Source organism: Chamaea fasciata, unplaced genomic scaffold (assembly GCF_029207755.1).
Source record: "Chamaea fasciata isolate MVZ Bird 193981 ecotype frontalis unplaced genomic scaffold, bChaFas1.0.hap1 SCAF_1, whole genome shotgun sequence".
Classification (NCBI taxonomy): Eukaryota; Metazoa; Chordata; class Aves; order Passeriformes; family Sylviidae; genus Chamaea; species Chamaea fasciata.
The window spans coordinates 69,545,238-69,568,931 of record NW_027094086.1 but is presented as its reverse complement, the minus strand read 5'-3'; the positions used below and the strand labels follow the sequence as shown (position 1 = coordinate 69,568,931).

The 23,694-nt window shown below is 37.5% G+C and overlaps 1 protein-coding gene across 2 annotated transcripts in view; it reads right to left on the bottom strand.

Moving 5' to 3' along the window:
- COBL (cordon-bleu WH2 repeat protein) overlaps positions 1 to 23,694 on the bottom strand; it is a 114,339-nt gene that overhangs the window by 45,155 nt on the left and 45,490 nt on the right. The window contains exons 3-7 of one of the 2 annotated variants that reach the window (XM_066185575.1): positions 18,147 to 18,357; positions 17,213 to 17,441; positions 15,056 to 15,100; positions 12,617 to 12,711; positions 9,225 to 9,308 (exon numbers count right to left, since the gene is read on the bottom strand). In XM_066185575.1, coding sequence (XP_066041672.1) covers positions 9,225 to 9,308; positions 12,617 to 12,711; positions 15,056 to 15,100; positions 17,213 to 17,441; positions 18,147 to 18,357 — 664 coding nt within the window. The remainder of the gene's footprint in view (positions 1 to 9,224; positions 9,309 to 12,616; positions 12,712 to 15,055; positions 15,101 to 17,212; positions 17,442 to 18,146; positions 18,358 to 23,694) is intronic. The other variant, XM_066185585.1, reaches the window with a different exon arrangement.

Here is a 23,694-nt window from a genome sequence, read left to right as displayed (position 1 = left end):
TTGTCCTCTGCAAACAACTGTAAATCAGAACAAGCTCCATTTAGAGTAAATGAAATCACACCATCTCTGTGCTGAAACTGGGAGAGACTGAAATCAAGATGCATAACTGAAAATTTTCTGGGATGGGAAGAAGAAAATGTTACAATCAGAGAAGGGTGGTGTGGGGAATTTATCACTAAACATAAATCTAACATAAATCTACTGGTAATCTCTCCATCTCACTATGTCAGTGCACTTCAGAGACTGCCTGCACAATTCATAACTACACACTGGTCACACCTGGCTCACAGAAGGTCACCGAGGCACTGAATCAGCAAACACCTAAACAGGTGCTTGGTATGGCACTGAAAGTCAGTGGGGCAAATGCCTACAGCTACTCTCCTATTTAAGACCTCTGTAGGGCTGCCTCTTGCTATTTGCCTTGATCTGCTTCCTCTTCTGCCCTTCCAGCTGACCACTTCCAAAACCAGAAATATTTTCCTTAGTTTGCCCAAGTGTTTTGAGATCTGCTGTAAAGTGCAAATGACACTGAAAAAAACAATTCAAGAAAGTGGAACTGATTACTTCATACTGTTGAAAAGCCTTTAAAAAGACTGAACACTCTTTGCCACACTCGTTCCCTACTTCAGTTTGCATCCCAAAACGTTTCTTAGAATTATAATGAAGTATTATACACTTTAAACAGAGCAAGAGAAAAAACAGTGTCTGAAATTATTTGTAGCACCTTCTGCTAAGCTCAGAGGGGAGGAACAGTATTGCAGCTGCAAGCAAAACACAAAACCTAATTCAACAGTTGTCTATTAAAAAAAGGAGAAAGAATATGAAACAGCTACACAGACTACAGGTGTTAGATGGTCTCTTTTAGTGATGAACAACTAAGAAGCACACACTGAGAAGTACACACTGAGAAGCACACTCAGTGCTATACAGTCTTTGCTCCATAGAGACAACTCATTGAGTTAAAGGAAAACCTGTAAGAGACACTAAGCCTCATGTAGGTCTGACTTTGCATGAGAGAACTAAGCCATGAAGTTCACTTAGGAAAACTTCCCCATCAAAGTAAAATGCATTGTGTCCTGTCAGCAAGAGTTTTGCAAATCCTCCCTCACCTGCCATAAGATGCTATTGAGACACATGGTTTCACACGCTACCAAGCAGCTCAGTTTTGCCAACGAACAATAATAATGCACAGAACAAATATGTGTGGAAATCATGAGATCATCTAATTAAAAGAAATGTTATTGTATGCCACTACTTTTAATGAAATCGAGTCTTCACTGTCCACAGAAGAGCCTGGAAAGAAACCAAATCCTATTAAAGCTCATGCCTCAGAAATTGTTTGCAAAAGAAAAGAAATTAGACCTTAACTGGTGCTGAAAATTTTTGCTGTATCTAAAATCTACATACGTTAATAGGATATCTTACACTAATATAATGAATCTATGGTTACATGGGATTCAGATTATCCAGGTTTAATTCAGATTAAACAGGTTTTTCTGTCTGAAAAATTTCCATTGTATATTAGGAAGATGGAATCAATTATATACTATTAGCCATTTCTGATTTCATCTAGTAAAGGGCACTGGCATAAGTACACACTAATCCTTTTACTACAGTAGTTACCACTGGAAAGCCTGACAAGAAATTCCAATTGTGAAAAGCCTGATCCTGGTATAAACTTTTGTTTAAAGGTGGTATTTTCCAGACCACTGCATGCTTGCCACTATGAACAATATGCCGAATGGGTTATGACCAAATGTGAATTACAAGGCTATTACAGACTATTAAGGGGTTTTGGTAATATTAATTACCAAGAAAGCAAAGCATGAGTGGTTGACATGTCACTAGAAAAATCTCAAATGGAATTTTGAGTTTGTCTTTGGGTATTTTTAATGTGCTTTTATTAATGCAAATTAAAAGCCATTGGTCTTATTAGCTGCTGCTTTATTCTATTTTTTTTTCCAGTGAGTTAACTGCAGAACTTTTCAGTGAAATCAGTAACAAAAGATGAATCAGACATAAAAGGATTTGGGTGGTTAAGGGCGTGTCACCAGGCCTTAATTAAACATCCAAGGGAGATATCTGAGCCAACTTACACCAGACTGACTGGGTACATCACCATGTAGAAAATGATGCCATACAGCCCAGGTCTGGAATTACCACACGCAAGCCTAACTTAGCATGCTCCTGTTAGGTTATGCCTCTCTAAATCACAATGGTTTGCACTTTCCCATCAATAAGCCTGACACATATCCCTCTGATGTGCTTAATTCCATTTTGGTGCCTGAATTCTGCTTCTGGGCATGCTGAGCATAGCAACTGTGGACAAACTATGCTTCTAACCTCCTGCCTAAATTCCAACAGGATCCATAAAATCTCCTTCTTTGTCAGCCAAGGGGCCTGATCCAATAGGTATGTTTAAAGCACAACTAAGCAACTGGGCTTCACAAAAATATAACTACCTAAGAAGGCAGCTATGGTATTTTCCTCTTGTCCTGTCCAAACCCCTGCCCCAAGTTCAATGATTCAGTCAGAGTATGGTAAATCCAGGTCCAAAACTATTATCTAGTTGAGAAATAACAAACCTTCCCCTCTTGTGAAGAGAGTAAGACTGTTCAAGGACATGAACATGTGTTTAGCTAAAAAGAGACTGAGATTAGGGCATTCATCTGGGCAGGAAGCCATTTGGCTCCTCCAGTTCTAGCTTTAGTGACTACTTACTTGCTGGATGTAACATCTGCTTAGCATAAAACACAGAAAAAACATCTCTGGCACTGGAACCCAGATCTGCCACCACACTTAAGTTAGTTCATTACTGGTCTGAAGAGCTAAGCTTGCTCTTGCTCTCTGAGTCACTGAACATTTGGGTATTTTTACAAAAGGGTGCTTCCCACATCAAGAATACCTCACAACTTTGTTCCAGGCAGTCTCCAGCCCAGTAAGTATTTTGGGGGTTTTTTTGCAAAGCAGGAAATAATTCTCTGATGCTGATATCTCTAAGGGCAAAAAGGAGAACTTAGTTCACTCACATTTTGGATAACAGTGGTAGGTGGGAATGCTCTAGAGTAAAAACTTTAAATACCTGAATCTAACAGCTGATTTGAGATTTGAATCTTGAGCAGAGGCAGGTAACAGACACAGATGGGCAGAGTTTAACAAGCAACTCCTGCTGTGAAGATTTCAGTGGATTCAAAACTTGGGAAATCTGACTCTTGGCTGACTGGATTCAGAGTCCAGACACCCACACTGTCAGGTACTTAAAACAGGTACTGCCAGACATAATTGTACCCAATTCCTTTTGAATGACCCTACTCAAGCCCTTTTGAATTAATCCATTTCTCTGTGTTCATCTCAGAACATTTCTTGACAATATTTCCTTCAAAATGTCCTGCTAAAACCACTGCAGGAACTGAAGATTACAAGCTATCTTTTTAAAAGCAGCAACATGAATACCATGATGATTTCACTGTGAACCACACAGTTCTAAATAAAGATATAGGTTCTGGCAACCACTCACTGACTATCTGATAATATTTTTTTTTTTTTTTAATAAAACCTTCATGGTCACAAAAAAGCAGCTTAAATGCAACCTCTACAAACCTAACACTCAGAAGTCAAATGGAGGGAAGTCCACCCTTAATGATTTCTTTTCAAATCTCATGATCATAAGCCACTTTTGTGTGGTGAGGGCAAGAGCTGACAAGTGATTTTTGAATGCATGAAGTTGGCAAGTACAAGCTAAGCAACACAGACAGAACAGGGGTCAGCCGACATGTCTCTTCACCAGATACCGTTTTTAATAGCTTGTAACTTCACCATGCTTTAACCATGGATGCTGAGACTTTCCATTCCAGGTGTCTGCCTCGGGCTATTTTTTTTTCTTTTTTAGCCAGAGTAGTTCGGCTGGTTCTGAGGTGATTTTTTTTTTTTTTTTTGCACTAACTCCAAGGACCTTTTCTTTGAAGAGGTCTAGTAACACCACATTGTGGAGCAAAAACTTGAAGTCTGGTGGTGGCACGCAGCCACTGCTTCAAGCTCTTCCCTTCTGCTATCACACACTGTAAGAAAAATCTAAAGATACTATAATGTGCAAAACCATCTATGATTCACATGAGTAAAGACAGTTAATATCCTGTAAGTGCACATCACAAAAGGAGGTGATGTCTCTCCAGCAGCCACAGTCTGGCTGAAAGGCACCTCCATGGTCTGCCTAATCTATAACTCTGCTCTGAGACAGAATAAAGTACATGTAGCTCATCCTCTAGACATTTTTGGAGGTTTTGCAGATTAGGGTATGATAAGGATTTCACAGTCATTTTAATAGCATGCTTCCCTGTGAAATTTCCATTCAGTCAAATTTTTCTCCCTCTTGCATCCAAGTTAAATTTCTATTGCTATATATAAAGCACGTTGCTTCCTGTCCTGCCCTCAGTAGATAAGGACAAATAAAGTTGATTATTGGCATCTTTACTACCTACTGAAATTTTCTCCATGCCAGCTTAAGCCTTAGGCAAACCTCCTGTCTTACCAAGGCAAGTTAATGATTTTTTTTTTCCACAGCGTATCACAGGCTATCAAAATAAAACTAACTCTATTGTGATGGTGAACCTTATGCTGAGATATATGGTATTTATTAGATCTCTTTTTCTTTTAATTATGTAAACCGCTGCACAAATGAAAATATTTATAATTGTATCTTCCCTAGTGTCATCCTCTGGTATCTAACAACTGGCTTATAGGCACTCTCTAATGAAAGACTGGGGCGAACAGACCTGTCTTCTGCAGTATCTGGACAACTTTACATACTCAGTTTGTTGAGTTTCATATTTTGCAAACAAAATCACACTAGGAAACATTGTTTCAAGGCCAGATTACAACCTACATCTTGGACAGTGCATAGATAGCTTTAACGCTACAAAATGCAACATAACTACCCCCAGGATTTGTCCCTGCTAATAACAAATAAACACTTCAAGTATAGTCAGGAGATCAAGAAGGGAGAACACGAAACCAGGAATTTAAAGCAAACGTGATTGTCAAACACAAGGGAATATTAAAAGTGGATGGCTGTTAACTTGTGACACGGGCAGTATTCTCATGCCTATTGCCCTGAACAGTACCTGCCTGTTGTGACATGAAATCCTTGGCAGGAAAGGATTGATTGAACCTGATCACCTGGGACCTGACACGGTTGAAGAGAAATAACATTCACCTAACTACCTGGTTCTTTTCTCCACCCATTTTGAACTGAGAAGGTGTACCATGAATGGTGTAACTCCTGCCATCAAAAAGGACATAGAAGCTACAGTTAGAGTACAAGGCTCTGAAAAGGCATTTATGTTTCTAAAGCCTTTATATAGAAAAGAGTTGTTGCTGCCACTTAAGAAGTGATTGCCAAGATTGCAATCCACCAAAATTCTTGATGACTTTTATCAAATATTAGCAAAGAACTTTTTTTCTGGAGAACAATCTTGCAATTATTCAGGTACCATGAAATAAAAAACAAAACCAAAATCCCCCCCACATATCCTAAAAATATCTGATAAGTGTTTGGAATTTTAAATTACATGTTTCTTTTCCTCTTGTATTTTTGCATATGAACATACATAATCATAGCATGACAGACTCATCAAGCAGAGAACTACTGGACTGTTTGCTTCATTTAATTAATTGATTCTATTATGGGCAAAACTTACATTCTGACATACGCCGAAGGCTAGGTATTTAAAAAATGGTGCTGATGAAGACCCTCCAACATTGCACTGCTGCAGCCCTGTTTGAACTAGAGAAACCTTGTGCGATAAGACTTTGTGCTGAAGTTTCAAAACCTCTGATAAGTGTTCCTGGCTGTACTTCTAAATATTTGTTCCCAGGCTGATATACTACATAAACAAAGTCCACATCAGAGTTGCACATCGTTCAGCATTTGGGATGCCTTTTTTCACTCTTGACTTATAAAAACATGACGGCCCCAAAAATAAAACCAGCTAATTTTAGTACTGTGTTCCAATATTGTGTTTTATCTTGATCAACTGTTTATATGAGGACACTGACACCAAGCGGCAGAGAGAACTCAAGTTTTTGTTTTTTTTTTTCCAGCTGTTCTGAACTCCAGCTCTGACAGTGTGCCTTTGGCACAGAAAAAGCTGAATACAGCTAACTGTGCTGCAACTTCCAACTGCTTTACCAGTATGTTGTGTATTTCAATAGCATTTGTTTTGTGAAAAGTTAACCTGGATATAAAACTCATCTGCTTAGCACAAAACTGATTTATTTTTCTTTCCAGATTAAGGGAAAGGATTTCTGCTTCATTTACAATACATTGCTGGATTTTGTGCCCTTTACTGGTGTGTGGTGTAATGAACTGCTGCACTTAGAGGATTTTCATGGAAAAGTATTTTCTTGCATTTATACACCCTCTCTCTAAGCTGTTAACAAATTCTTTTTACCTTTATTTTTGCTGGTACTGTGAAAAAGTGTCCTTTCACCTCAAGCATATATGTTGACTTTGCCGTCTTGACTTTGAAAATCTGTTTCTTCATCAACTCAAAGTATTTTTAGAAGCATTAATAATTCAAATAATAATTAGATAAATACAGCACTGAGAATGGTTTGGTGGTTAAAAAGTGAATATAACTTGTGCTTGAATAAACACCTAAGGGTCTCTTATTTCTTACACTTTTATTCCATTACTTCATATTGCCCAGTTTAAGCAAAGAAACAAACCAGCTCCAAATCAATACCCAGAATAGAATAATTACATTTTCTTTCCTACAATTCAGTGCACATCCCCACCATGTAATAGAAAAGGTTTTAAACTAAGCATATAAAAGTTCACGCCTTTATCTTGGTAGTTCCTCATGAGTTAATTATTTCTTTATAGGCATGAAAAATTTTCTTGATCCAGTCAGAGTAACTGCTGGTTTTTCCCTTTCAAAAGCAATAGGAAGATATTTTTCTTCCAGAAATAAATCTGAAACTGCCTTTGGTTCCTAAACAGCAAAACCAAAACACTCTCAGATGACCCAAAATAGTACTAGAAAGCAGACCTGAGGTAACTGCAAAATAGGAAGCCTCTACTGGATGACATTTTGCCAAGAGTCCAATCTCAGCAAGGAAAATTTAAATATATTTGTTTCACATATATGGCCACCAAAGATACCACTTAGTTGGAATAGAGATACTTAGTTCCCCTGAAGTAAATGAGGTATCTTTTGAACAAGTAGAATAACAAATTACTCAGAATGACTGAGGGTCTCAAATCTAGTCCATAAGGAACTGCTAAGTTGAACTTTTAAAATTAGGAAAGGCTTTTTCTGGTGTTTCCATTTGAATTTTATCTTAATACAAGTTCTCTATGCCAACTATCAGTGCCAAGTTTGCAACAATTTTTAATTTTTCACCTAAGGCATCACAATCATTAAATTTTTCTTGAAGCCCATCTAGGCTCTTGAAAAGATGGACCTTCTGTGCTGCTGAGTGAATCTGTTAGACTCATTTAATACACCTTCTACAAGCTCAAACAGAATACTACCAAATTCAATGCAACAAGGCCAACATATTTCTTTGTGTGCTCATGTCTTAGCAGGATTGCTGCTCATACAAATACAGGTGTCAAACCAGAAATGAAAGACATAAAAACTGAACAAGGGCTACATTGTTCTTCAAGATTAATTCCTCTTCAGAAGAAAGTGGGAAAAAGTTAAATCCCTGACATACTCATTTAACTGAATAAAAATAAAACATTTTTACCTCTTCAAGAGACCTTTACTCCCTATAAACTGGCACCTTCAGAAGACATGTATATGTTCAAAATGGTTTTGAAAACTTTTTTCATCAATGTCAGAGGGGAAAAAAATAGCAATTTAAAATTTTGCCCTATAAAATTCCCTTGCAAAATAAGGTGATGTCTCTCTTCTGGGGAAAGCACCACACACCTTTACCATCATATTGTTACTTGTAATTCCTACTCTTCCTCCTTGTTCTAGTACTTATCAAGATATTGAGATTAATTTATAATGGCAGTGAATATAAACCACAAAATACTTTATTTTGGTAGAGTTTGCGATGCTTTTTCTATGCTTTTACTTAGTCTATTTCAATTACACATCACCACCCTCTTCTAGAACTTTTAGTAAGAGAGGTCTATTAATCTATTAATCTTTATAGTGTTGCCCAAATTTTTAGTATCACAAGCAGCCCTTCCATTTCAATAACTTTTAATTACGAAGTCTTCACAGACTGCAGAGTTCGGTGTTTTAACACTTTACAATCAATCATTTTTCTATCTAGTTTTCCTTTTGGACCCCTTTTATATTACTTTTTTAATCTGGGATTTGTTCTCTTACTCCTTCATTCTTTCCGCAATTTCCTGTCACCTTTCTCTGTGGGTAGTGAGTTCTATATTTTGCAGATCCACATTCCTTTTCCAAAGATCTGTTTATGAAAGGGGGATTCAGAACTGAACCTCATGTTTCAAGTTTCTATCACATCATCAGAGTCTTCTCTAGGTCTTGGAAATACGAAAACAAGAAGTCAAATAATTTTAAAAAGTAACAAAAAGATGTGCCATTTATAATAATTACAATACCACCAGAACCGTCTTAGAAAATATTTAGGATTCACACTTCCTAATGTGATACCTTCCTGTTTAGATCCTCATAAATTGGTAGGCTGTCAGTCACTTAAAAATGTTTCTAAACGTGGTTCATAGGATTTTAGTGCCCCAAACCCTACTGAGGTACTTAACAAAAATTCTATCTCTTTTTCCTAGTGTTTACTCTTCACCCCCAAGCTCCTGAAGAAACAAACAGAATGCTGCCATGCTGCAGAAGTCAGATACAGGGATGAAAAGAAAGGTGTGGTTTTATAAGAAAAGCCCCCTTTAAATAGCATTGGTAAGGCAAACATTCTCTTGCATCATGCAGGACTGTCACTGCATATCACAACACCTATGTTCTTCTTTCTCACGACTGCTTAGAATTTAACATTGAAAGAAACTTTATTCATAGTGCAGCTAGCGAGTTCTATTTGAAGACAGTGCACTACATTTTAACTTCATGAAGATATGCAAACTGTGCACTCACATAATGAAGCCTGCTAAAGCATAAGCTATTTCTACTTCTACTTGGCTAAGCATCAGGAACAGCAGCCGTTTCTGGTTAATTCAAACTGCAGGATCTAATAAGAATGCAAAAGCTTCTACGAGCTGTGTTAGTACTTACATCCAAGCTTCCTTCACTTGTAGATGCAGAACTAAAAACATCCTCCTCACCACAATCTCTGTTCATCCTCAAGTATTCTTCTGTCTGCAACACAAATAAGTGTCCTACATAGCAGCAGCAAAGGAAACAAAACTGCAAATGCCAGAGCAAAATACCAAGCCTCATCACGGAACCAAGACAAACTGTCTCAGTAGTGCAGGACCTGATTGCTGAGAAACTCTGAAGTAGTCTGTGAAATTCTCTGATGTAGGCAAGGAGCTAAGAAAGCCATCAGCAAAAATATTTAAGAATAAAAAGACAAAATTCTTAGGCAAGGATAAAAACAGGGAGGAACCAATTCCTGTAATATCAGGGACCTGACTGCTAGTGTCTGCTATACCCACAGACACAATGAAACAAGCAGGGAGCTCCTTCCTTGCCATTTCTCCAAGAAGGAACCATTTCTGTGTGCTAGCACGTACCTTACTTAAGCCTAGATCCCATGATTATCTGCATATAGGACCTCTGCTCCACTGGATTGTTTACCAGTGCCAATTTGATCTGGATTTAGCCTCAGGCAAATGACTACATTTAACATCAAAAAGAAATGGAGTTCATGCCGCCTTTATGTTTTTTTATGCCAGCTGCAGGAGAACAGGGGGTAACTGATCCAGCATAAAATTAGAATGGAGAGAACAAGATGATACCTGATCTGGCACTAAGCCTGTCAGTACAAAGTTAACCAAAGAAATACTTCCAACAAATTTGTACCAGCTATGAGAATAAGACTTTGCTTTCATTCTATGCCACAGTGTTTTCAATACAACACAAAGCTTTTTTTAGAAAAGTTAGATCTGGTGCATTGTCATACCACAATTACGGCTCTCAGCCAGCTGAGAAAGAAAGCATGTGTGTGGGCATGGAAATCTGAGCATAGGCCTGTGGTGTGCAGTGACACCTGATCCAAGACAGTTTGCAACACAGGCTAACACTCTTCTTCCCTTGCAAAAGAAATTGCCTTCCCCTTGCAAATGCCTGCAAGTCTGCAGTCTCACTACTGTGCCACACTTTGAACAATTCTTCCCATCAAACAGTTCTAAAATAGAGACTGTGCATGACCATATACACACACACCTCACCACTGCAAATCATAATGCAAACAAACAAGCAAACAAAAATTACACAGAACCAACTTAAGCCTTGTGAGGGAGTAAAAATGTAAAAAAAAGCCATAAAGACCAGAGTTTAGGCACCCTGGGGTTTTTATTCCAATTCCCTGAAATCACAAGGCATCTCATCATCTAATCCCTTCATAAACCTACCAAATCCTTTATTAAAAGAACTTTATTAATTTGCCCTCATCCTGCTAAGTCTGTTCAGCAGTTTCACTGCTGTTTTGGTTAGAAAGCTTTCACAATAGCAAGTCAGATTTGTTATGCCTAATTAACAACTGCTTTCTCCTGTGTGCTGCGCTATTCTTCAGTTTTCAGTAATTCTACCATCTACTGCATTTTACATTCCCAGAGATTTGTGAAGGCAACAGTGACTTCCTTGCTTGACTAAACAAAAATGACTGATTTACTTTCTTTTCCTACAGAGTAACTGCCATTTGAAAGTAAGTGTCCAATAAAGAAATGAACAAGAAAAATCAATTAACTTGTCATAACTATCAGAAAGAAAGACTTAGGCCTTCTCCTCAGATTTAGAAGCTGTTTCTCATACTTGTTTGTACAGTTTCTACTTTTTCACAGGTCAAATACTATTTTGAATTTAATTCACCCTCAATATCCTTAGCAATTTTTAGAGTATCACCTCCTTTGCTTTGATTAACAAGCAAGAGAAAGAGAACAGAAAAAAAGAGAGGAGCTTGCAATCTTTGAACACATTTCCAACTCTGCTGTGAGAAACCCACTACAGTAACCACTGAATTAGGAGGCTTCATAACAACTTTTGCTAAGGTTGTAAGCATTAATACCTTAAAAGTTAAAGCTGATCTGTTTCAGGAGTTAGAACTGCAAGAACACCAATTTCACACCCAAGTTCAGTAAAATGGAATGAGAGGACAAAGCACGACACAGAAACTGCATGCTGCAATGTGTTTGGTTCTTCCAGAGGAATTACAGCCACACAGCATGCTCTAGAGGCTCAGGCTGAGCTCCCTTTACTTAATTCTTCTGAGCAGATACAGCATTATCTCTCCAGTTATAATTTTTTCCCTTCTAAATATGAAGTATTTTCTTACAGTGGAAAAACACTCTGAAAGTGACTGACTTCTTATCTCATAAAATAGTTCCCAGGTGTCCCTTATAAGATATTAAGAATAGTTTATGATAGAAATAAGGGTTACCAACACAGTAATTCACAATTTCCATAAAGGGATTTATTCCCTAGCAAAAACACCACAAATTTGATCATGAATAAAAAGGCAGACAACTGTGAGAGATTTTGAAAAGTCTTCACAATTTTGAGAATGAGACTGAGAAGACTGGATAAGTAAAACACCAGTCCGTTAACAAGCAAATGCTTCTTTCTGTCAGTTAATCAGATTTACATTCTGTAATTCCACTCCAAAAGGCTTGGAGGGTTTAAACTACAAAAAAGAAAATTCCCTTTTTCCTCTGACATCCTAGAGTACTAAACACTTAACATCCAAAATCATTTAGCACTAATATTTTTAGTAAAGAATGCAAAAAGTATCAAGTTAAAAGCCCAATATTTTTTCTATGTTCTTAAGTCAGAAAGTTCTTCTGTATTTTATTCCTGTGATAAATGAAATATTTTTCATAAATGCATCTCAATGGAATTATTTTATACAAAATTTCTTTCCTAAATTTTTCAGTTCAAGAATACTAATAAAGTGAAAAATGGCTAACATGTACCCCAGCAGACACTGATCCTTCAGCTCAGTACTGGAAGTTATCTTCTCTATATCTGATTCATCAGCTTTACAGACCTGGACATGGCAATGGCATGACTACACAAAGGTTCCAAGAGATACAAATGCTTTAAAAGAGATTATCACCCATGCACAGAAGAGGTCATAAGACACATCTACTTGATAATTTAATTGTTCTGTATTACATCACTCATTTCATAAATGCATTTTATAACGTGAGTACTACTAATAAGCAGACACAAGTTCCTTGAAAGTACTGCCTTTTTAAACCTACTGAACTCACAGCATTGAAAAAAAACTAAGAAAAAAGTAAATGGTCAGTATGCTTGACTCCTTCAATAAGCAGGTGGTATCTCCAGCAGGCTGCACTGATCACACATGGTTTATGCCCCTGTTAACAGATTACTCTCTGGAAGGAAAAAGAAGGCAGGCCAAACAAATGCTACCACCCACAGACACAGCAGATCTGGAACGAAATAAATTCTCTACAGTGAGCAGTACACTGCTGAACACTTACCTTGCTGCTTCTCCTATCAGCATTAAACAATCCCAAAAGTCTTGTCTTTTCTTTCTCTATTGCATCACTGCTTACTGAAGCCTTTCGATTTGGTTCTGAAACAATTTTAATGGAATAATTGTTATATTTTTGAAATAAAGACTCACAAGATGAGTATTTTAAAACACCCTGGATTAATGCTGGATTCCTATAAACTGAAGATGTTATGGACTGGATTATCTAAGTAACAGCCATATCCTGCACTTACTTTGTCATCAAACTTTCATGTGTTCTGTGTATATTCCAAAATCTAATGAAGACAAATGGAATAATTTAATAAAGTGCACTAGGTTTTCAATCACAATCCAGTAACCCTTATTAAAAGGCAAAACATGAGCAAACGGCTTATAACTTCAGAAATCCTTGTTAGATGTATCATTTAAATCTCACAGAGTACTGTAATGCTGAAAAATCCCAAACACCTACACAAAGATATACTGCTGAGTGTCTTTAACAATTCATACTCTGACTTAGTTCTGTGAACTTAAAAGAGACATTCTCAATGTGTAATTTGGATAAAGCTCTATAAAGAGGAAAAAGACTTTCCCCTTGGAAACAGGGCTCTCCTTAAAACTTAAACTGGCTGGTTGTTGTCATCTTTCTTATCTTGGTGCTTTTACTTCAGGTGGGAAAAGAGGGGAGTTTATAGGTATTTCAGGCTGTTAGAGCTCATATGTGTCTTCCTTGAATCTGCTTAAATAATTGTATGAGTTCTCGTATCATTTAGTATCCCTTCACTTTCCCCCTTCAGTTTCTCATCCACAAGCTAGATGAGCAAAATGACACACTCATGCATTAAAGGAATCAACATTACCCATTTAATACGCAGACAATGAGGTGCTCTCACTTTTTAAAATGGACTCTGCATAATGCTATAAATCTTTCCACCCAATTCCAAGTAAATCAGATTATTTCAGTAGCATTCAAAAAGTTTAGTTCACAGGGAAAAGGATACTTTCTCTTTTAAATATTTGCCTAATAACAGTTAAAACTCAAATTCAAAATTACTTACTTGTTGACAGAAAATAAAGATTTACTTCACCAAAACAACCTTACCCCAGAACTCTCATAAACTTCTTAGCATAACATACAAAGTGATTTTCACACATATCCTTTTAACATATAAGCAATCTCATGTGTAAGAAGGAGTTAAACACATAAAATGAACACAAAGGACAACAGGGAGAAACTATCCTTAAGAAAGGCTGCAACTGCACTGCAAACAAATGCAGTAATGAATTAATGCTTTTCTTAAAAACTAAGCACTACCTATGCTAGTTTCTTGCTTGGGGGTGGGGCTGCAACTAGATTTGGATTATGACTCCTTTACTTGCATAGTCTTCAACTATAAAAATGCTATGGAAAGGCTAACATAGCAGCTGATCCTCAGCAGCTGTCATTGAACATTGTGTAATCCCAATAAATTAGAATTTAAGTAATGAGTATAATATCAAAATAATGACTCTTTACTAATCTGTATAACTTTTTCCTAAATAAATACAGTAGATATTTCACGTAGTATGGATCTCCATTTAAGAGGAAGCCACAGAAAATAATAACAGAGGATTAGGGGGAATAGTGGTGCCATTAGTGAAGCCAAGAGGCCATGAGCTAAGATTTGCTTGACGGCTGTCACCTACCGGAGGTGGACTTTCTTCATAAAAATTTAAGTAAGTTATCCAGTTTAACTTCGGTTACATTATGTCTACTAGTAATGCAAAGAAGTAAAGCTTGTTAGAAATCAACCATCCCTTTCTTGAGGATAATTAATTTAAACAATGCATTAAAACAGACTCAGTAGGGAAAAGAACATGCTAAATACACACATTTTCTATTTGACTGGAAGCAGAAGCACCAACGTAATCTAATCCAACCCAAACTACTGTAACAATTCAGAAGTCAGAATCTATTCAGTTACCCAATGTGTATGTATACATTTGATTTTGAAGTGCTTTGCTGCACGTAAATAGAAATCAGTGGAAAACCTCACAGACATCAAAATTTTCTGCCTTTGCTACTAAATAAATTTTTAACCCAAGAGATCTCAGAAATCTTAGTAATTCTGAAATTTACCTCATCATGATTTAGGTAAACTGAACAGGCTTGGAATCTACAGAGATACACCACAAAACAGTTAAATAGCAGGATTTGTTACTTGCTAGTGTTTTAATGGCTATTACTGAAGAGCCAGTACAGACAGGATGTGTTTGTTCTTAGCAGAAGCACACGACATAAAAACAACACTTTGGAAAGACAAAACAGATCAAAAATGGCTTGCTTCTCTACAGCATTTTACTTGCCATTCTTAAAGATCTATCTAGCAAATCCACATTAAACATAGAATGAAGTGAGAGCGTTAAACACAGAGTGAAGCTTCTCCTCAGCAGCATTGTACAGTACCTCTATAGTTCAGAGAAGGCTCAGACTGAGTTTTTGATGGAGGAACTGGAAAAGTCAGGCAATGAAAGGGTAAGAGAAAACACATTAAAGTTTTAATATAGGGCTGTAAAGCACAATATTCATTAATTAGTCCTAGCACCTTTATTCTTAAGTGTTGCAGAAAAAAAAATGTTGATCGACAACAGACATGCAGAGCTGCTACTGAAGCAGTTTAGCTGCACTTGTATTTAATTTCTGATTCAGTCATCAAGCTGCTTCAACTGCTAAACAGAATTAAGTAAGCAGGTGGCAGCAGAGCTTCTCTTTTAAAAATCCTTTAGCTCTTGGTCTTTTCTGTTTCAGGCAAGGGAAGAACGAGGAGTTTTTCTAGAATCTGCTCTTACAAGCGCAGCCTATGGCTTTCAGCACCTGTGATACCTTACTTGTTAGTGAGAATGTGTTTAAAAAATATATTTTCTCTTAAGTAAACAAGCGGGATACCCACTCAGTGCACAAGTCACAGACCAACTGCTACTGAAACCAATGAGTTTATTCCTCTTGGAGATTACGAAGAATTACGAAGATTACAGTGAAGAAAAAATTTGCTGAAGCAAAGGAAAAATTCTTAACAATTTTAGGTGCAGTTACTGGTTTTCCCAGACACCATGGTGCAGAGTAAGAGGAAAGCACAAAAGACTGAATTATACTCAGGATCAGGTGGATTTTATCATAATGAAATGAAAAGAATACTGAAAGGTTAAAAAAGAATAGAATATTAAAAAAAAAAGTTGATGTAGAGAGCAGCACACTAAGATGTGTAGATCTTTGTGGGTCCTTTCAACTCAATATATTCCATGATGGTGTGATAATTTTCTGCTATATTCTCAGCCCTATAGTAAAGTCTTGATTTTGACAGTATAGGCTACAACCAAATTCAAGGACTAACACTGCACCAGCATACACACCACCATTTTCATTTGAAAGGAAAGACTTTACTGAAAGCTTATGGTAATTACTCTCTAAGTTGTCCCTGAAGTATGTTGAATGAATCCTGTTGAATACACTCCATGTTCAATATGTTGCTCCAAAATGGTTAGCTTAATTACAGTAAACATGTCTTCAAAAAACCAAACATGCAATTGAGTTATGACATGTTGTCAGCCTCTTTTTGGAACATCCCAGTAATTCAAAAGAAAAGGAGATATTTAGTTTACTTAGAAGTCTAAGCTCACTGAAATTTGACTCGCACAGAGGTAGACCTGTCACTTATCAAAGAGCTGGAAAGAAGAGACAGAATGTCAACATAAATAAATAATTTTATAAATAAAAAATAGGCCTATAGCTCAGCACCTACAAGAATGATGTTATCTAAACAATAAATAAGGACATTTACTGTGCTAGAAGCAACAGCGACTGAGAAAAACTGCAGGAGACAATTTTAATGAATATCACTTTCTGACCTCAAAGGAAGTAGTGCTTGTCAATGTGTATTTTGAAAGCAGGTATATCTTAAAGCACATCACAGAATTATATCATTTGAATACATAATCAGGCTGATAAAACTCAACTTCAAGACACTGCTACTACAATTTTGTCTATGAACACAGAAAGTGAGGATAGGTAAACATGAGGACAAAATTTTATATACAAATACCTCTTAGCTCCTCTTCATTAAACCGTCAATAACTTTGCTCTTTGGAGGAACTGTCTCTGATCCTGTCCAGTCTTATTCTCATAAGCCCTGGTCTGCCGCCTCTGCCTCTCAGCTTTCACAGCTGCCATGACTATGGCATGTCTCTTCTTTCCTTCTCTCCAAGCCACAGCACAGGTAGGTGACAGACTCTGCCTGGACAAGGCCCCTTGTATTATGCTGCAGCTCTGGGACACAGCAAAGCTCCTCCTTTTGCCCTGCCCTAGGCCAACCTGCACCCGGCCAGAGTCCAGCCCAGCCTGGCGCAAGGCCCAAGAGCAACCAAGGACGACTGGGCACACTGCTGACCTGGCTGCTGCCCTGGGCACAGCTCACTGAACAAACCTGTGCTGCTCTCCAGACTGAGATCTCACTCTGCTGTTTCAGCTGGACCCCAAAGGAATGGCAGCACGAATGCTTTTCATTGCCCATAATATTGTTGTCACAACCATGTAACCCTGCAGTGACTGCTCCCAGTCTTGGCTCACCTTTTTTTCTGTCCCAGGCATACAGCTCCTTTATCCCTAGCTCCTCCAAGGACTTGGTAAGCTCCAGCTCTTCCCCAGTTATTCCATCCCGCAGAAGAACAATGTGCTCTTGACTGACTTCACACTTCTCACAAATAGCTGGGATGATGTTGTGGAGAGGCACCTCTGGACTAACCCGAACCACAGTCTTCTGTGTCTTCAGGTAGTTCACTACCAGCCTCACAGATTTCTGCAGAAACAAACACAAACTCTCAGTCTCCCCACTGTGCTGGACAGGCCCTCTTACAATGAGAAAAGCACCAGGGATTTACATCTTGTCTGGACTATTCCTAGGCAAACTTACCCCACACTGCAGAAAAAACTATTTGAAAGAATAAAATCTTAGACCTCCTTTCCCATTAGGGAGACATTCACAAGAACATGTGAAGAAGGAAAAGGAATCAGAGGCAGATGTAATGTAAAAGTTTACAAGTCCCACTCTGAAAGGTGAGAGAGTATAGATATAGTTATTGGAATAATAAAAAAATTCAGCAAACATTTGGAAAATGACTACTTCTTAATCTTCACTGTATTGTGAAATACATTTATTCATGATCAGCCTTCCCCCATATATTCAGTGAAGATGATACACAAAATATCACCAAAACATCCTTTCCACACAACCCCACAACACTCATTTCAGCCATTACTGCAATTTTCAATTGCCCCGACCTTCAGATTTCCATCTATCCAACCACATGCAAAATACCATTTTGTCTAAATGTCTAGACTAGTCTCTGCCAACCTACATGCAAAACAGGTAAGCTAGTAAAGCAGGTTATAGTCAATCCCAAGTCCTTCCCATCTGGTTTAAAGATGGATAACTTGGAAGAACTGAAATCATAGGAATAGAAAGATGTTTCATGACATCATTATAGCCCTACAGAGTACTGACCTCAGGGACCCTTGGCAGAGGTCGTTTTGCCTTCTCTTCAGGAATCTTCTCTTTCAGAAGTACTGTCTGTACATCCAGTGCTCCTATCAAAGTGTTCGGCTTGTAACTCAGAACTTGCTGAGTTCCTGAAGACTTTAGTTCAAGACTATGTTGGGATGGATTTAAGCGATACTGGCTGCATAAATCAACCAAGACATCCATCACAGCTTTACTACAAGGAAGAAGAATTCACTGTTAGCATGAGAAAAAAAACAAAACCAAAAAAACAAAAAACAAAACAAAACAAACAAACAAAAAAACACAAACAAAAAAAAAACAAACAAAAAACCCGAAAAAACCCAAAAAACCAAAACAAAACCAAAAAAAACCCACTGCTAGAAAATTTACATCAAATTTAAGATGGGGGATAAAAGACAACAGAAGCTGTGGATGTGCCACTAGTTAAACACTCTGGGAGGGAACAATGCTATGTTTTGAAATGTTAAACAGATCAGATAAAATGATAGGAATTAAATATATTCACACTTCAGTGTCTGTTTATGAGATCACAGCTAACTAACTATTCAGTATTAGGCAGACAGCAGTGCCAATCATAGCACTAACAAGCATAAGCCAAGAGCAGACAAAGTGCATCTTACTTATTTCCAGATCACAGAATATTCTGAGTTGGAAGTGACTCACAAGGATCCAACAAGTCCAACTCATACATGAAAGGCCCATATGGGGATTGAACCCACAACCTTGGTGTTACTAGCACCATGCTCTGACCAACTGAGGGTCATAATGTACTAAATCCATACAATAAATGCTCCAGTTCAAATTCTGTTCTTTAGCATGAAGACGAGATATGAGTAAATTATGAACTCACAGTCTGGTAAACTCTAACTAGATTTAAACAATCACATAACCCAAAATGGAGTACTTAAATCTGAAACAAATGGTAGATAGGGCTTATTTTTCTAGTTTACAATTTTGAATTCTCCACATCCATTTGACACTAGCAATATTTTCCAGTACAAGAGATCCTGTCCATATATTTTTTGGTGAAGATATTAACCCTGTACAAAATCATCTGGTTTTGAGTGTCCCCATTATCAGCAACTCTTACTGCAGTATTATTCTTAAAACATGAGATTTTAAAAGAGTCAGCAACTGTCACTCTCATTCCATGCCTCTGCACAGAGGTACTCCATTCTGTGTCAAGAACTCAATATTTACTGGAGCTTGATACTGCCTAATACAGCAAACAGGATCTGTGCTTCCCCACACTCCAGAAATTCTCCTCTGAGATGGTAATGAAGGATTCTTTTACTTTCCCAGCCCACCCCCCAAAAATTCCATACAGGATCAGAGCAAATAGGTTTATTAAAACTGGCCATTTTTCTAAAAATGGTTTCATAAACCAGTGTCTGCTGCCAATAAAACAATGTAAGCTAAAAAAGAAATTCAGCAGCTGTAGCTGGAACCTGTCATATACAGTGGGGTACTTGTCTTCTAGCAGAAGTGAAAAAAAAATGCACAGACAGCAACTTTGCCAAAAGAACTGGCACTTCTTTTTAATGTTTAAAGTGGAAAAACTGTATTCAAAATGCAAGCATATTCAAAGAAAATAAATTCCTCCACAGGTTATTAGCCAGCACCATTATATATGCAGCTCAGGAATTATCCTTTAAACTGCAAGCTGCTGGCATTTGGGAAACTATCATGTGGAGGGCCACCAATGTTCTTTCTATAGGTATGTTGTTGGCCAACAACTGCTCAAGAAGTCGGTGAAGAACCCTGCAGGGCTAATGACAAAGACAACAAAAATGGAAAACTAGAGCAATTCCTTATTACCTGATAGGTGACAGCTCTTCCCATGCAAGAGAAGAGGAAGGACCTTCTTTACAATAATCTTATTCAAGTTAAACTGTGTTACAGAGTGTGAGCTGGAAAAGTGGCAAGTGTGGAAAATTTGAAATACAAGATTCACTGAAAAGGGAAGAACTCAGAAGATGATAACTGAAGATCAAATAAAGAAAACAGATGTCATTAATATGTAGAGGAGGCTTCAGAACAGAATGCACTGTGGCAACTGTTAACACAGAGAGCACAAATACAAATGTGTAGCACCCAAATCAAAACTGTATTCGGTCATTTCATGATGACTCATTCTGATGCTGTCCCCAGGTTGAAAACTTCTGTGTTTCACAACCATGTTCAATTCATAAGCAACACACCACAAACCAACAGATATTTACAGCTACTAAGTCTAAACTACAAGAGAATCCCACCTACATCAGTATTTACATGAATATTCATTAAACTGTGCAGCAGTGCATACTTTTTTGAAGTGCTTATCAGTTCTCCTGATACAGATCTGTTTACAGACATATTTCTTTTAAACTAAAATTTTCATGTGTTTTTTTTCCCCCTCAATCTTCTTACTATTGTTTCAGAGAAAAGTTAATAACCTGGCAGAATCACAATACATGGTGCCCTATGTTCTTGACATTTATATTTAAAGTGGAACAGTAATATACTTCTGTAATGCATAATACTGTGATAATTCATTCAAACTTGGACAGTTATCTTGCCTCCTGAAAACGTATTTGTAAAGAGAAGATAGTTCATCAAAATAACAGTTTATGATTCCACAAATACACCACTGAAATTATAAAATATATTCAGCAGCAACAGTACCACAACTATAACAAGACCAGAATCCACACCAGCCATCAGAGAAAATAAGTTACAGATAATCATGGAACTTGAGCAAATGTGTCTGGAAAATGGACAATTCAAAAATCCAGCCAAATCTGAGGTTTCACCTTATTGCTAATTACAAACAGGCATGCATTAAACAAAACAGTTAAGGAAGTTTGCAACATCCCAACCTGTGCCATGCTGCTCCGAATACACAATTGTTCCATGAAAAGCATCCCCAGCCTTCATCTGTACCATTTGAAAGTACAGCTGAAGCTTTTGAAAAAGTTTCAAAGCAAATTGTATGCTCTTTAAAAAATGTAAATTTGGGGGAAATTTTTCAGAAAACTTCTGAAGTGTAAAGAAAAAAAAAGGGGGGGAGAAGAAAGGAAGACAAGAGGAAAGGAGAGGAGGAGGGGAGGAAAGGAGCAAAGGAGGAAAGGAGAGGAATTCCACAAAATTCAAAATTCTTATGTTTCAAGCAAAGTAAGAGAGCTAGGAAATCCTTGCAATGAAGTTATACTTATACCAGATTTCCATGGCACAAACTTGAAAAAAAATCCTTCTAAAACACAATACAGTTCAGTTTCATTTTAAATGGGAGTTTTATTTCAAGTAACTCCATGTATATGCTACACATGGAAGAGAGTCGCTAAACACAGCAAGAGAATGGCAATGTACTAATTTAGACCAAGTTTTTCTTTCTAACCTTGGGCTGAATATGGCTCTTGGAAGATGCAAAGTCAATCCTTCCTTTGATTCCATTTTGTTCCACACAGATGTCCACTTTTTTTAACTTGCTTGGATATGTGGTACAGAACACTCTCTGTTTCGAAATTCAGGCAGGTCTTAAATCTAAAGCTGAAATGAATTTAAATATGTCCTGCCTTTTCAACTGTTCATAAAAGAAACACCTTACTTTTTCCATTTTAGTAAGACATTGCTGAAATTTTTGGTGAGTGACCAAACACAACGTAATAGGCACCAAAGGTTAATGACTGGCAACCAAATACTACAGAAGAGAAACAAAGCTGGAGAGTGAACACAATTTAAGACTCAGACAAGAAGCTCCATATGACTATTCTTAGCAAAGGAGAGTACTTTGGCTCTGTTTCGACATTCTGTTACTAAGCTGTTTGACATTTAATGCCAATTCTGGACAGTAAAGAATCACTACTTTGTCAGCAATATTTATTATGCTGAAGTTCTGATCAAGTTTGAGCAGACTGCTTGTTTCCTGCTGTTCTCCAGTAAAATGCAGCAGAGGCCTATGGTTTTTAGGAAGTATCAAAAAACTGAGATGTTTTGGGTGTGGTTTGGTTTAACCTCCTTGGATCACACAGAGAAATCCATTCAAAAATACAGCCTTGTACATCTAAAAATAAATGTGCAGGGTAAAGTTGTTTCCTATCAAACAAAACCATCTTTCTTTTTACATTCTACTTTCATGCTACAAATTCCTTCTAGTACTTAAAAATGGTTCTACAAGAAAGCTAGAGAGGGACTTTACACAAGAGCATGTGGTGATAGAACAAGGGGTAATAGCTTCAAACTGAGAGTAGGTTTAGATTTCATATGAGGAAGAAATTCTTCACAGTGAGGGTAGTGAAGCACAGGAACTGGTCTGGAGAAGCTGTGGACGCCCCATCCCTGGAAGTATGAGAGGCCAAGTTGGATAGGGCTCTGAGACAGTCCCTGGTGCATGGTAGGGGGATTGGAACTAGATACTCTTTCAGGTCCTTTCCAACCCAAGATATTCTGTGATTCCATGATTTAAAAAAAAAACTTTAAAAAAATCTCATACTGGAGGAAAGAATCTTCTTTATTTAGGTCAATGTCAAATACACATTAAGAATCTAGAGTAGCAATTGACTGGAAAAGAAACATGAAAATGTAAAGGGGGTGGATGACTTGAAGTCTCTAATTCTTTCACTATTTGCATTTAAACCAGAAAATAGCATCAGTTATTATTTTCTCATGCCCCAAATTACAGCAGCTATTTCATGAAAAGATTACAACATTTTCTACACAAACAAAATGTACACACTAAGAAGCAAGCTGTATCCAAAAAAGTTCAGGAAGTACGATAAATAAGACACTCATAAATGTTTTCTGTTTCTTTTCTTAGCTTGCTCCTGTACTTGGTTCTTATTTTCCATACTTGAGCAAGTCCACAGAAGGAACATCAAGATGACACACAAGGAGAGACAGAGGACTGTGCTTTTTGAGCCTTAGGATAAGAAAGGTGAAGAGAGACCTTGCGACAGTCTGTAAGTATGAACTGTAGGATTCCAGAGAAAGACTCTTCTTGCCAGTGAACAGCAAGAGGACAAGTGGCAAGAGCAAGTGCTGAATAGGAAATTCGATTTAGGTACAAGTAAACATATCATCTCCATAAAGACAGTTCAAGCCCTGGAAAAGAGGTGCAGAGAAATCCAGAAACCTCCTTCCTGAAGGTATTCAAGCTTGCCTAGAGACTGTGTTCTAGTGGCCCCTTCCAACATAAATTCTAGTACAACCTTTTTTTCTCCCTTAGCCTACACTGAACTACTGCAGTTTTGACTTGACTTTTATACAGCATATAGTTAAACTAATTTTCAATCCTTTTGCCATGTGCCCTGCTTATCTTCTTCTAATAACATCTCTAATGTTTCACCGACCTGGGCTCATTTCACGCTTTCAGTCCTTCCTGTGACACTGTTCTGTATGTTGAGCTACAAGCCCACAATAAAGAGTCTATTACTGAGAATAACTGAGGATAATTTATGGATGACATTAGCTTTATGTTTAATATAATGCATATGGCATACTGAACTCTGTCCTCCAATATTTGTAGAATTGGACTACAGCTTCGGCTATTATT